Raw genomic sequence first — 16,087 nt, 5'->3', positions numbered from 1 at the left:
CTAGAAGATAAAGCAACAAATGTCCATTGTACAGGGAACCTGACCCAGACTTGGAGAGTTAATCAGCACTTCCTAATAAACCCTAATCTGGTATCTGAATGATAAATGTGATTTAGCAACACAAGAGTTCTGCATGCAGAGAGCATCCTGGACAGGGGAACAGAAGTGAAAGAAGAATTTAGCAAAATCAAAAAAATTGAAAGAAATTCAATATAGTGAGAGCAAAAAGTACAGGGTAGAATAGTGAGAGATAAAGCTAACAATGTTAGCAGGGACTGTAACATGAAAGGCCTGATAAGCCTTGGTAGGGAGGTAGGACTTTATCCTAAGAACAAAGAAAAGCCTTTAAGTATCAGTAATTTTAAAAAGGAAAATGACGTGATTGAATCTTTATTTTAGAGCAGTCACTTTGACCACCAGGTATAGATTGGACTGAGGGATTCTTATCTAGTCCCTCAGAGAACTAGAGGCAGATTTGTATAGAAAAGATTAGAAATATTTTGAAATGAGTAGTAAAATGTAAAAGGGGAGATTTTGTTGGTAGACACTTAGGTGGTATTTCCATAGAAATATGGCTTTAAAGATATGACTTCACTTTTTAGGGCTTTGAAGAAAGTATTTAAAAATCTGTTTACAAGAGGTCTTAGTCATTATGATCGTCAGCTTAGAAATGACATATTAGTGATCACAACAATTATATCTCAAAATCCTGGAGCACCAATGATTGTAAGTATGAATCAAACTGCATTTTAATTCTAATTGTGGAAGTGGTGGATGTGGGGGGAGGAGGGAGTCCTGAACTATGTTGTAACATTTATGTACTTTGTTGTAATGCCAAGTTATATTGTAATGTCATTATGGTCACCAGTATACTTGCACTCTGCCAGTTATTCTTTGCATCCCTTTGGAAGGTTGAGATCCTCCTCATGTATTATAATTTGCTCACAAATATAATTTACTCAGCTGGGCATAAGACCTAAATAGACATTTCTCCAAAGAAGACAAACAAACGGCCAACAGGCACATGAAAACATCCTCCTCATTGCTAATTATTAGAGAAATGCAAATCAAAACTACAGTGAGGTACCACCTCACACTGGTCAGAATGGCCATCATTAAAAAGTCTACAGAAAAACAGGGACTTCCCTGGTGGTCCAGTGGGTAAGGCTCTGTGCTTCCAGTACAGGGGGCCCAGGTTCAATTCCTGGTCGGGGGTAGGGGAACTAGATCCTGCATGCATGCCATGATGAAGAGTTCGCATGCCACAACTAAGAGGTCTGCATGTCACAACTAAAAAGATCCCACATGCCGCAACTAAAGATCCAGCATGCCCCGGTGAAGATCCCACGTGCTGCAATTAAGACCCGGAGCAGCCAAAATAAATAAATATTAAAAAAAAAAGTCTACAAAAAACAAATGCTGGAGGGGGTGTGGAGAAAAGGGAACCCTCCTACACTGTTGGTGGGAATGTAAATTGGTGCAGCCACTATGGAAAACAGTATGGAGGTTCCTCAAAAAACTAAAAATAGAGTTGCCATATGCTCCAGCAATCCCACTTCTGGGCACATATCAGACGAAGCTATAATTTGAAAAGATACATGCACCCCTGTGTTCATAGCAGCACTATTTACAATAGCCAAGACATCAACAGATGAATGGATAAAGAAGATGTGGTATATATATACAATGGAATACTACTCAGCCATAGAAAGAATGAAATAATGCCATTTGCAGCAACATGGATGGACCTAGAGATTATCATACTAAGTCACACAGAGAAAGACAAATACCATATGATATCACTTATATGTGGAATCTAAAAACAACACAAATGAACATATCTATGAAACAGAAACAGACTCACAGATATAGAGAACAGACTTGTGGTTGCCAAGGGGGAGGGGGTGGGGGAGGGAAGGATTGGGAGTTTGGGATGAGCAGATGCAAACTATTATAGCTAGGATGGATAAACAGCAAGGTCCTACTGTATAGCACAGGGAACTATATTCAGTATCTTATGATAAACCATAATGGAAAAGAATATATGTATAACTGAATCACTTTGCTGTACAGCAGAAATTAACACAACATTGTAAATCAACTAGACTTCAATAAAATTTTTTAAAACACCAAACAGTCAAGGAATTTATACTGTGCAAATGGGGAAAACGTCCTACATAGCTTCCTAGTCAAGGTTGTAATGTGTAGATGGGCCTATGTTTCTGTGGAAGCCCCTGGTCAGTCAATAAATTCTCATTAGCATCCTTGCAAACATTCAGGTGAATTCCATGAATGTGAGTCAATAGGAATAACATCTTCTCATTTTAAAGAAACCATATGGATCTTAAGGTAGTAGGAATATATAGTTGCCAACTCAAAAGCCCAAGGTTTGTCCCTATAAATTCTCCCTAATGTCCGAAGTCCAACTAGGATATCTCTGTCAGGAATGAGTTCCCTCACGCTGAAATGTTTTCTGGTCATTCTTCAGGGCTTTTCATGTTAAGTAGGAATTGTTTGTTGTCTCTTGACCAAACCTTTGACATATTTGAGAGTGGTTGGGGTCAGGGTGGGGAGCCAGGGGGTGTTTAAGAAGAAAAGCTGTTGAAAATAACTGTTTTCTTCCCTTCTTTCGTCCCTTGAAGGTATAGATAATGAATTACATAAGTTACTTCTAGCAGTACGTTTTGGGTTCTTACCAAATTTTAAACGGTATCTTGTAAAATATTCATAGAATAATGTAATATATTTTTTAGAACCTACAGAAGTAAGTTTAATATTAAATAAATTACAAGTTTATCTGGCTATATGCTTTTATTTTCTTTCTTTCATCCCTTATTATTAGTGCTTTATGAACTCAGATGAATGACAAGGAGAGTCTGATAAAAAAATACCTATATATTAAGTAAATATGGGCATCTGTAACTTAATTTCCATATAATTAATTCATCCTTCTGTTTATTTTGTGTATTTATATTAGGAGTGTGGCTTTACCAGGGATTTGATATTGTTTGCAACATTTAATGAAGGTAAAAACCATAAAACTTTCAACTTATAATCATCTTAATGAGTCATACATCATTTCAGCTTTTATTTTACTCTGCCTTTTTTTTTCCCCTCTCACAGTTAAAAGCCAAAATCCTTTGGTGAAAGGTCTTAAGTTTTCTAATTCCTATGAAGATTTTGAGTTGAAGAAATTGCTATTCAATATAATTGTGACCTTTTGTAAAGATTTATCTACTATACAGGTAAAAAGTAATCAAAATAAAAATTAAAATTATCTCACTTTGTAGTATAACTTTTTAAAAGCCACGGCTGCAAATCTTTCATCAGCCCATATATTTACCATAGAAGGTAACAAACTCATATTCACTGGAATTCCACTTTTTCAAAATTCTTATCTATTAATGAACAGTGAATTTACCTAAATTTAAACCACATAAACCAAGGAAAAGCAGGAAAACCGTGGAGATTTATTTATATATTTAGAGCTCCTGAATAAGAGAACATAAACTGAAAGAAAATCCATATAGGCCCACCCAGCCTAATAGTCTATCTTTGACCATAGTAATGAGGGATGATTTTAATGCTGGAGGAAATTGCTCATCTCTGCTGCCCATCTCAAACTGTATGAACCTGCTTTTTCTCCACACAAATCTAACCTCCTTATGTACATATTTTTATTACCCATGAATTATCTTAATACTTTATATCCTACATAAAGCATGGTGTAATTTGAAGAGCACTGGAAATGAATTTCACTTCTGTCTTATTGCCTACTAGCTGTATGGCCTTGGCAAAGTCACCTAAACTTTCTGAGGCTCAGTTCCTCCTTCTGTTGTGAGACTGAGAAAAAGGCTTTGTAAACTATAAAGCAACAGAAAAAAATATACTACTTACTAACAATTCCATTAGTTTAGTTTTTACTGCATTAATTGAAATTTCATTTTAGTCTTAAAACTCTTTCAAGTTCCAAGGGAGGATTCATTCTATCAATTTCATTAGTGATAATATAAATGTGGTATAATATGGTGGTTAAGGCTTTAGTCAGGTGGAATCCAGTGCTGTCGCTTTCTAGCAATGTGATCTTGAATACATAGTTTAGAGTCTCTAAATTCCAGTTATCTCAACTTCAAAGTGGGGAAAACACCTATCTCATGGAATTATTATGAGGATTAAAAGAGCTAAAAACAATTTTTTTTGGTAATGCCACTTTGAAGCATATACTAAAAAATGCTCAGAAAAAAACTGTCTTTACAGTTATAACTTTATTATTCATATCAAAAATGTACACTCCATAGAAGCTAAATGTATTTTCTGAAATGCAATATAGAAAATCATTCAATAGAATATGGTTTATTATTATAGTGGCGTACTATATAACTATTAAAATGACAGATACAAAGATAAGAACATTTACACTATAGTTTATAAACCAATTTTATTTGACAACAAAGTCAAATGGCACAAAGACTGATAAGCTTCTTAAAGCACTATGTGAGCAATGGAATCAACTAATTTTTTTTCTGTCATATGTTTGTGTTTGTGGCTCAGTAATGGTAGTGATAATGAATACGTGTACTGTTATATGCAGTTCACAGAGTATTTCAAAAAAATTATCCGCTTACTACTTACAGCAGTGCTAGAACTAATTGTTATTCTTGTTTTCTCAGTTCTAAATCTTGTGCTCTTTCCATGTGGAATAGTAGAAAATTTAGAAAAATTCATAGATTTATTGTGAAAAAATCTTTGTAGAATAATGCCAGATGAAAAGAAAATTGAATAGAATATAGCACATGGTGTGTTACTATCTTGTGAACCATAAATATATATCAATCAGAATCAGCTATAATATTAACTTGATTGTCATATTATAATAGCTTTGCATTTTTGTTTTATTTTTATTGACATCATGGATTCAGTACAGTTTTAAAATTCTTGGCGTGTAATTAACTATGGCTTGTGACCTGACTGGTATTCACTGGATAGAGTATTTGTATAAGTTCTGTTGCCTATGCTTAAAAATAGCCATAGTCTATTATCATAACTTCAGACAAAATTGACTTCTTAAAGTATATATACAATTGAGTCTCTGAAATGTTTCCTTTAAGAAACAAAAGTAAGGAAGACAGAAATAACCACCAGTTTATTTGCTCTAAATTTTCGACTCCTGTGGTTTTATCGTAAGCGGGAGGTAAACTGCATATATAAGCAGCATAGATTAAAAAAACTAATACTTATTTTATATTATTGTCAGCCATAGAGTGTGTATCCCAGAAAGGGGGATCATAGTGAACTGTTGTTATTAGTGAGTTTGGTTTTGGGTTTTTTTAATTTCTGGTACTTAACATAGCTTGGAATCTTTAGGAAGAAAGTATTTTGAAATGATCATCAATAACACATCAAATTGGAAATCTTTTATTAAATTTTCTTATATTAAATAAAATTGTTTTAATTATGTTTCTAACATAGTACTTTTTGCCCTTTCTCATAGCTATTAATTGATGGCAAAGTTATTTTGGCTTTGTTTACCTATGTTAAAAAGCCTGAGAAACATAAAATAGTTGAATGGTCTGCAGCACAGTATGAAGAATTACAACTGCACGCAATTGCCACTTTGTCATCAGTGGCTCCTTTTTTAATAGACGAGTACATGTTGTATCAGGGAAATGCTCACGTCCTTGCATTTTTAGAATGGTGTGACAGTGAAGGTAAGTGGCCTTTCAGATTCCTGTCAAAATTCTAATCTACATATTTCAACTGAATGGTGGTGTAGAAAAAGAAATACAATTAAAAGGAGAACTAGTAGATCTGGCCTTCTGTGATCTTAATGTATTTAAATGGTGTTTTAAGGAAAAAAGCCTGAGATTTCATTTATAGTCAGACATTAGTAAATGTTAGCATAGTTGATGCATACCTTTCAGTAAAATTAATCATTCATATAAACTGATTTAAATTTTTATATTATTAGGCCCATCCAATAATTATACTGTCCTGTAATATTTTAATTAGTCATTCAACAAATATTTATTGAATGCCTACTAGTAACCATATATTGTTTTAGCTACTAACGAAACATTTATGTTCAAAATAAATGAAGTACATACCTTCATGGAGCTTCAGATTTAGATCTCTAACCACATGTAGTCTGCCAAGTTAGCAGAGCCCCAATTTGTATGAATATTTCATTTCAATTCTCATAATTCTTAGAAGGGAAATAAGAAATACATTCTTTTTTTAAAAAAAATTATAAGTAAGATACTGTATTCTTCTCTGGTAGTAACTTTGCTCTGGAAATAATTTTGTATGGTACATTTTCATTAGATCAAGAATAGCACTCATCCATGAGGAAGAAAAAATTATAGCTTATTTTTATTCTCTAGTTTTTAATATGCTGAATTACTAAATTTAGTCATGTTAAATTACTGTGCATTAAATAAAACAATTTTCCTGTCTCTCCTTTATATTATTTATGTTTACAGAAGTCTATAAGGCAAAAAAAACGAAATGCTGCCTAACAAGAAGTCTGATAGCTAACAGTTATTGAGTACCTACTATGTGATAGGCCTTAACCCCCTCAGCAGTATTAAACCATTTAGGCCTCACAACAAATCTAGGAGTTATAGGTTCTATTATTAGCCCTGTTGGTCAGTGGGTAGAACTCAGAGAAGTTAAATAACTTGTTCCTTGCCACATAGTAAGTGATTTAATGCAGGCAGTCTAGCTCCAGAATCCACATTTCTAAACCTATACATACTACTGAGAACAGTATTTTGAACTTTTTTTTTTTTAGCATTAAACAAAAAGCTACTTCTAAAAGAACCTTTCAAAGAAAGCATATTATAACGAAGAAAGAGAACTTGCCTTGTTATTTATCAAGACTGACCATAAAGCTATAGTAATTAAAATTGTATGGTACTTGACCAGGCATAGACCAGTGGAATGGAATATATGGGAGGTTGGCATCATCAGAGATGATATTGCCAATCAATGAGAGAAGGTTGGTTCTCGGGCAGTTGGCCCTCCGTGTGAAAAAATAAAAATTAGATCCTTTCAACTTGTTTAAAAAAGTCAATTGCAAAATGAATTAAAGCCCTAAATGCAAAAAGTTAAACTGTAAAAATCTTAGAAGAAAACATGGGAAATTATCTTTATGATAACAGGGTAGAAACAGACTTTTTAAATACAGAAGAGCTTAACTATAAAAAAGATTATTAAAGATTATTAAATGTATTAAGTACTGTAAAACAGAAATATCTGTATTACAAAATCTGAATAAGATAATCTATAAATTGAGGGAAGACATTTACTCACCACTCTGACTGATAAACGATTAGAATTCAGGTTCATAAAGAACTCCTACATATCAAAAAGAAAATAACTCAGTAGAGAAGTAGGCAAACAATAGAGATTGCCAAGAAAATTCTTCAAAAATTTTGGAGAAAATTTCAAATTTTCAAAAAAAATTAAAAGACACTCAACCCCACTGGTAATCAGAGAAATGTAATCACTCTGCAAATTAAGATAACAATGAACTACCATTTCACATTTAATAGATTGGGAAAAAATCTATTTCTTATACATTGTATCCATATAACCACTTTGGGGAACAATTTGGCAACTTTAATAAAATTCCATGTGGGTATATGATTCTGGTGTCACAGGCGAAACACTTCTCAGTGGGAACAAGAGGACATGAACTAGAATGTTCATTGTAGCAATTTGTACTAGTGAATGGATAAACTTATTTATAAACTGGATGTAGAAAACAGTTAAAACTGAGTGACCTAGATCTACTTGTAACAATGTGAATAATTTCAAAAATACAACGTTGAGGGCTTCCCTGGTGGCGCAGTGGTTGAGAGTCCGCCTGCCGATACAGGAGACACGGGTTCGTGCCCTGGTCCAGGAAGATCCCACATGCCGCAGAGCGGCTAGGCCCGTGAGCCATGGCCACTGAGCCTGCGCGTCCGGAGCCTGTGCTCCATAGCGGGAGAGGCCGCAACAGTGAGAGGCCCGCGTACAGCAAAAAAAACCACAAAAAAACAAAAAAAACAACGTTGAGTAACAGAAACAACTTACAGAAGATACATACAATAATGATACATTTGAGTAAAATTTAAAAACATATTTCTGTACTGGAAATAGAAAGAGGAGGGGGATGGAATCATATTTACTTCTCTAAAAAAAAAAAAACCCTAAAGTATGACAAAATTTTAACATCTCTTTAAACTTATATAGATATAAAAGATGTCTAATCTAAATTTCTTGATGTAAAGTAACTATTAATATTTCTCTACAGATTCCTTCTTCAGTCATGGGAACAGTTTTCATGGTACAGGTGGCCGTGGAAATAAGTTTGCCCAGATGCGTTACAGTTTAAGACTCTTGAGAGCCATGGTCTACCTTGAGCATGAGACCATACACAAGGATCTTTGTGAAAAGAGAGCAATTCAGCAACTGATAGGTAAAAACGTAACATGTTTGTGTCCTGATGAAAGTAGAATGTTTATAAATTAGAACTTTTGTTTGAAATGTTTTTCTACACATTTATTTTGTCCTATATCTGACAAACTCCTGAATATTTTCTTGATTTTTGTTTCATACTGTTGCTATAAATTAGTTTGTCTTTACTGAAACATCATGATCACTTATCCTTTAAACATTTGTTTACTTAATTCAGATACTGTTTCATTTAGGATTATCTTTATCTTTTTTTTTTTTTAATGGGCTAGTGTTATATTTCACTCTTCTAGGAGTAAGATCACCACTTTTTGGCCAGGCCTTTTGGAGTCATTTTAAAAGAGGATAACATTACATTTTCCAGTGCATTTGACATTACCAGAACACTGGTACACTGGTGTATACAGAAATGTACATAGGTTTTCTGATGTGAAATATCAGGATATCCTTAATTTTCAGCTTAAAGAGTTGACTGTGCTAAGTCACTTTATCTCCAACATACATACATGCGAGCTCAGTGTAAAATTCAGAACCCCTAAGCAAAAGCTTTCTACCTTTTGTTATTTAAAAAATAAATAGTTCTCTGGCCCTAATCTTTCCTGACTTTGAGAAGTAAGAGCTATATTTGTCATATCCATGTTCAGTGCCTGCCTTATGAGAAGGTGATGTCATTTGCTGGATGTCAATTAATTACAAATGCTTACTCAAAAACTCTTCTACCTGTTCAGTGCTTGCTCTTCCATCATTAGTGGATTGGGGTGGTGCCCTCTAATAATAATACTAGTAAGCAAAATGAGGATACTGAAAAGGGGGCTAGGCAAAAACATTCACTTTCTTGATGAGTTTACTGGGGGATGACCAAACCTGAAAGTAGATTTTATCACTTCTGTGCACATTTTATGATACAGAACTCAGTGTGAAGGCCCCAGCCTAAATGGATGAATACAATTTTCCATATATCCAAGAAGAAGTCTTAATCTTACCTGGGTAGCAAGTGGGGAAGGGAAAGCAAATAGCAAGGGTTCTTTTCTTCTCAGGACCTTTCCCTTTAACTTGAAAGAAGCTGATCTTTATTATGTGAGTTCCTAGGGGCAGGAACCTTCTCTTACAGAGTCTAACAGAGGCTCTATAGTAGAAATAAGCTCAACAAATAGTAATCACACTGTAAATGTAAATGTTTATACACCTGTTGTGTAGGCACTGGTGTCATAAACATGTATAGAACAGAACTCTCAGGACCTTGCCTTAATGAAAACAAAAGGAAAGATGTATGTCATAGAAAGATAGCATGCATTACCCTGCACTGTTAGTAAGGCACCTAGTGAGTAATACAGAGAGTAAATGCCACAGGGTAGTTTTCAATGCTGGGCAATCTTAACAAGAATCTTTATGAGTTAGGGTGTGAGGGTAAGGCTGGTTTCAAGAGGAAAAAAAAAGAGAGAGAGAGAGAGAGATGGTCTTTCAAGCAAGGGGACAGCATAAACAGAGACATGAAGCCAAAATATACATGATGATGTGTTCAGAGCTAGCTTAAGTGGAGTCAAAGTTTTATGAAGACAAATAATATGAGATAAAGTTAATTGTCTAGTCAGAGGCCAAGCTAGAAAGAGTTTTGAATGGCATACCATAATAGAGTTTGAACTTCATTCGCTTTAAGCATGGGGAGCTATTAGTGGTTTGGATTAGGAAAGTTATATGTGCAATGCTATTTTAGAAAGAGGAAATCTGAAAAATATATCCAATGGTTAGAATAGAGCAAGGAGAAGGTAAATGTAGGGAGTTAAAGGATACCGAAATATTAAGAAAATAATTCAGTATTAACATAACATTTATTACAGACAACAGGGAAAGTGACATCCCTGTACACAGGTAGGAAGAAGAGGAGATAATCTAGAAAGGAGAAGCAGATGCAAGGCCAGCCAGGTTGGATTCCTAGAAGGTGTCCTAATAAGGGAGCACATGCCCTCTGTCCATGGCATGCCTCTGCCCTGGCCTCCAGCATGCTCACCTAGCCTTCCTAGCCTCTGATCCTTCACCTGCTGTAATTTATCCTAACAGGACCAAGAATTGTCCCTTCAGAGCCAACAGTGGAAATAGGCTGTGATTTCCATGGCCCTTTTACTTTGAAACATAGCTCCACACCTTCCTGCTAATGCCAGTGATCCCTTAGTAACTGAGGAAAAATGACTTTTGTTCCTTATACAAAGCTTAAAGGAAAAGTCCTTTTTTGAGGCAAAATTTTATTGTGAATGACATTCCATCAGTGTAAATGGCTATTTTCAAGTCTTTTAAAATTTTGATTGGAAGGAGAGCTTTTAAAGAACATGGGAATATTGCTACCTAAGTTGTTGAAGATGCCTTCGAGTGGACATAAGGAAACGATGCAGAAAGAAGTAACAGGAATAGAAAACGTACTTAGGGATGTCTTCCACCTTTGCCTAAGATTGACCCTGTTAACCACAAGGGCAAGAAGAGATGAGGCAAGCTATGATCAGGCATTTTGGTCATATATTTGCAAAGGCACACATCTTTGCCTCATGAAACTGCATATTTTCAAACAGTTTTGTTTGCTTGGTGAAGTATCAGGTTGTTAAGGGCTTCTTTTAATGACATGCCATTAATTATGTACTAGAAATTCTATATATATGGGGCTACTGATTGTACTGAGACCCCAACGAATCCATTTATCATCTTCTGTCTACAGCTTCTAGGAAACCATACAATGAAAATAGCCCTTTTAAAAGTAGTTTTTCTAGTTGAAATTTTATAAGAAAGAATTTCAGAACAGTAATTGATCAAAATAAAAATACAATGTTCAATAACTTTACATTCTTTAACATTTTTCAAATCAGGAATCTTTAAAAATATAATAAGCAAGTATAATGATAAGGAAGAGGCCATTCTTTTGGAAATTCAATCTGATATTTTACTTATTTTATCTGGTCTTTGTGAACATCATATTCCTAGGAAGGTATGTATGCCTGTGAATCAAAGTTTTGTTTAGATCTCTCAATCACATAACACTATGAACTTTTCCTTAGTAAATGTCCATAAATATTGGTGTTTTTTTAATCTTACGAAGATTTAATATTCTTTTTTAAGAGTATAATTACATACAGTAAAGTATATAGATCTTAAGTATATAGTTTGATAGGTTTTGACAAATATATACATCCATTTAACCAATATCACAATTAAAATATAGAATTTTTTTTTTTTTTTTCGGTACGCGGGCCTCTCACTGTTGTGGCCTCTCCCGTTGTGGAGCACAGGCTCCAGACGCACAGGCTCAGGGGCCATGGCTCATGGGCCTAGCCACTCTGCGGCATGTGGGATCTTCCTGGACCGGGGCACGAACCTGTGTCCCCTGCATCGGCAGGCGGACTCTCAACCACTGCGCCACCAGGGAAGCCCTAAATATAGAATATTTTTATCTCGCTGTAAAATTCTTTCATGCCGCTTAGCAGCCATGCCCCCACTTGCCTACAGCCAACCACTTTTCTGATTTCTATTCCCATAAATTAGTTTTGCCTATTTTTTAACTTTATATGAATGGAATCACATAATTATTTACTCTATTAGTTCTGGTTTCTATCAGCCAGCACCATATTTCTGAAATATATCCATGTTGTTGCATGTATCAATAATTCATTCCTTTTTATTGCTGAATAGTATTGTATGAATACAACAAAATTTGTTTCTCTATTCCCTTATTGATAAACACTTAGGTTGATTCCATTTGGGACTACTACGTTTAAAACTTTAATTAACATTCTTGTACTAGTCTTTTTGTGGACATAATGCTTTCATTTCTCTTGGATAAATACCTAGGAGTGCAACTAATGGATCATAAGGTAGGTGTATGTTTTGAAGAAACTGGCAAATAGTTTTCCAGAGAGGCTGTACCATTATAAATGATGTTTTGGGTTTGAATTCGGTTCATACCTAAAATTAAAAGTTAGAAAAAGAGCTTAATTCCCTTTGATCTTTTTAATGCCATAGCAAACTCTAAGTCTCAGAGATTAATAACTTAAATAGCAAGACATAGATTTGGAAAGATAAAAATTAAAAATTATGAAGGTTTCAATAGAGCAATTTGAGGGAGAGGCAAAAAGAACAGTAAACACATACTTAGCTCCAAGCTTTCGTAGAACTTCTTATATTCTATCACCCTGTGCCTGTGTTCTTCTGGAAAATACTCATAGTCTTGCTTACTGGGAACCAGAACTGAACGACAAGACAATAGGAAAGGTACTTGGTAACAGACAAATATTAATTGGTGAAAGCATCACATAAATTATTAAAGGTTTTAACTGCTATTTATAAATTTATTTCTCTCTTGGGAACATTGGAAAATCTTCCATGATAGAATTTTAACCCCTTAAATTAGTTGTTGCTATCTAGTACTCATCTGACATGATGTTAGATTACATTCATTACAATGTGGAAGAAAACCATGGGATAAGTCTTATGGTTTACTTTTTTTTAAAGAAAGAGAAAGGGAAAAAAATATAAAGGGGCATTAAGCTGGCATGTTGACTGATATCCTCTCTAAAATGACTAGCTTTACAGTAATTTGTCTTAAATTCCTGAGAACAAGTGAGTACAAATTTAAAAAAGAAAAATTGTATTACAGTACTACTTTCCTAAAAATGTTGTTGTATTTTTCTGGTAGAAAAACTTTTAGGGGACAGGATGCAATGGGAAAGGAAAGGATTATTTATTTATTTCAAGAAATACTTTTAAATAAATCTCTTAGGAAAGTTTTGGAACTGAAGGAGTGGATATAATTCTTCATGTAATGAAAACAGACCCCAAGAAGTTACAGAGTGGATTAGGCTATAATGTACTTCTTTTTAGTACATTGGACAGCATTTGGTGAGTATTACTGTACCCATGTTAGATAGAATCACAGTAAAAGAAAATTACCTCTTTTGGTAGCTATGTATGCCAATTTTCTTCCCTCAAAACTACAGCAGAAAGATAAGCCTTTTTCTTTTCAGTAGTCCAGAAATGACACTATCCTTTGGAAAGTAGTCTTGTCCATCACTCAAATATAAAACCATTCTTGTATCTAAACTTAAATCTTTGTTTTTTGTGATTTGAATGTGTTCCATTTTGCCCTGGCCTGGGAAAACACAAGCATCTACTATTACTCATACACTATTCTTATTCTTGAAGACTGCTGAATTCCTCACTCATCTTATCTTAAAAAGTTGAAAACCAGTTGATTAGGTATTTCCTAATCAATATTGTTTCCCAAACATTTTAGCATTCCAAAGGGCAAATATATATATATATATATACTACTTTTCTTAACATTAATTTATGAAATTTTGTCTTTGGGAAAATTATTTGAGTTTCCTACATCATTAACACTTAACACATTTCTTCTATTTGGGTAGAATTCATGAGAGCCACACTACAACACATTAGTTTAAAAACAAAAAAAAAAACCCCTCATGACTATAGACCAAATGGGCCTAACAGATGTATGTAGAACATTCTACCAATAACAGCAGAAAACACATTTTTTAAATCACTGTGATATTGTGATTTATAATTTTAAAATATGTATTTGGTTCATTTCTAGGACAGAGCTCCTAAAATTCTTCTAATTTCTTAATTAATAAGAGCAATGGGAACATCTTTTGTTACAATATTTGCTCTTTTATCCCCAGTTCCTATAATAGTTTCAGAGTAATAAAGATGAAAGTAGTATCTTTTGTTATTCATAACACGCCCCTTTCAACTACATCTGAGTTTATGTTAATGAGGTGATTTTTGGAAAGCCCCTAGATAACCACAGGATGGGAGCCTGGTTGCCAGGGGAGCTAACTATATGGTTAATTAAAGGGTTGTAACTTTCAGCTCCACCCTCAACCTCCAGGGAGGGGAGAGAGGCTGAAAATTGAGTTTAACCATCAATGGCCACTGATTTCATCAATTACACCTACATAATGAAGCCTCCATAAACATCCTAAACTATGTGATTGAGAGAGCTTCCAGGTTGGTGAACACTTGGAGGTGCTGAGAGAGGGCATGGAAGCTCCATGCCCCTTCCCCATATACCTTGCCCTGATCATTTCTTCCATCGGGCTGTTCCCAAGTTGGATCATTTTATAATAAACTAGTAATCTAGTAAGTAAACTATTTTCCTGAGATCTCTGAGCTACTCTATAGCTGTTTTATCAGAAGCACAGGTGACAACCTGGACTGGAATTTAAGGTTGGGGAAGGAAAGCAGCACAGTCTTGTGGGACTGAACCCTTAACCTGTGAGATCTGATGCTAACCTAGGTAGATAGTTTCTGAATTGAACTGAATTGTTAGGACACCCAGTTAATGTCCACTGAGAATTGAAGAATTGGTTTGTGTAGGAAAAACCTACACATTTGGTGGCCCTAAGTGAAGTATTGAATAGTTTTGAGAGGAGACACAGAGTTTTTTTTCTTTTTTTTTACAAACACAAATGGAGCATTCTCTAGGGTAAATCACATGTAAGGTCATAAAACAAGTCTTGAGAAATTTAAGAAGACTGAAATCATTCCTTTCTGACCACAACTGAATACAACTAGAAATCAATAACAAACGGAAACCAGAAAAACTCACAAATGCATGGAAATCAAACAACACAGTCTTGAACAACCATTGGGTCAAAGACAAAAATAAAAGGGAAATTAGAAAATTTCTCAAGAAAAACTAAAATGAAAACACAGCATACCTAAACTTACGTGATACAGCAAAAGCAGCACTAAGAGGGAAGTTTATAGTGAAAAATCCCTATGTTTAAAAAGAGTCAAACATCCTAACTTTACACCTTAATGAACTATAAAACAGAACAAACCAAGCCCAAAGTTATCAGAACAAAGGAAATGATAACAATTACAGCAGAAATAAATGAAATAGAGAATAGAAAAACTCAACAAAACCAAGAGTTGCTTCTCTGAAGAGATAAAACTGTTTTGAAAATTGACAAAACTTTAGCTAAACTAAGAGAAAAAGAGAGAAGACTGAAATAAAATTATAAATGAAAGAGAAGACATCACAACAGATAACACAGAAGTAAAAAAGATCATAAGGGACCGTTATAAACCATCTGCCAACAAATTGGAGAACATAGAAGAAATGGATAAATTCCTAGAAATATACAATGCACTGACACTGAATCAAGAGGAAATAAAAAGCCTGAACAGATCAATAACAATAAGGAGATTGAATCAGTAATCAAGAACCTCCCAGCCAAAAAAGCCCATGTCCAGAGAGCTTCACATGTGATTTTTACCAAAAATTTTAAGAAGAATTATTCTGAAAGGTAGGAGAATAGGGAACACTTCTGAACTCATTTTATGAGGCCAGCATCACCATAATACCAAAGCCAGACAAAGACATCGTAAAAAAGAACTGGGAGTTCCTTGGTAGTCCAGGGGTTAGGACTCGGCACTTTCACTGCCATGGGCCTGGGTTCGATCCCTGGTCAGGGAACTAAGATCCTGCAAGCCATGCAGTGTGGCCAAAAAAAAGAGAGAGAACTACAGACCAATATCCCTGATGAACATGGAAGCAAAAATCCTCCAGAAAATATTAGTAAACTGAATTCAACAGCACATTAAAAGGATTACACACCAT

The 16,087-nt window shown here is 34.6% G+C and overlaps 1 protein-coding gene across 4 annotated transcripts in view; it reads left to right on the top strand.

The window, feature by feature from the left end:
- The window catches only part of CFAP69 (cilia and flagella associated protein 69), a gene marked incomplete at its 5' end in the record, with an annotated part of 69,111 nt that overhangs the window by 31,768 nt on the left and 21,256 nt on the right, over positions 1-16,087 (top strand). For all 4 annotated transcript variants that reach the window (XM_082846667.1, XM_082846668.1, XM_082846670.1 and 1 more), the window contains 7 exons: positions 603-726; positions 2,978-3,026; positions 3,124-3,245; positions 5,492-5,708; positions 8,300-8,464; positions 11,313-11,431; positions 13,220-13,338. In XM_082846667.1, coding sequence (XP_082702793.1) covers positions 603-726; positions 2,978-3,026; positions 3,124-3,245; positions 5,492-5,708; positions 8,300-8,464; positions 11,313-11,431; positions 13,220-13,338 — 915 coding nt within the window. The remainder of the gene's footprint in view (positions 1-602; positions 727-2,977; positions 3,027-3,123; positions 3,246-5,491; positions 5,709-8,299; positions 8,465-11,312; positions 11,432-13,219; positions 13,339-16,087) is intronic.

This window comes from Leucopleurus acutus (genome assembly GCF_964270905.1).
Source record: "Leucopleurus acutus genome assembly, chromosome: 9".
Classification (NCBI taxonomy): Eukaryota; Metazoa; Chordata; class Mammalia; order Artiodactyla; family Delphinidae; genus Leucopleurus; species Leucopleurus acutus.
This window is presented reverse-complemented; position numbering and strand designations above follow the sequence as displayed.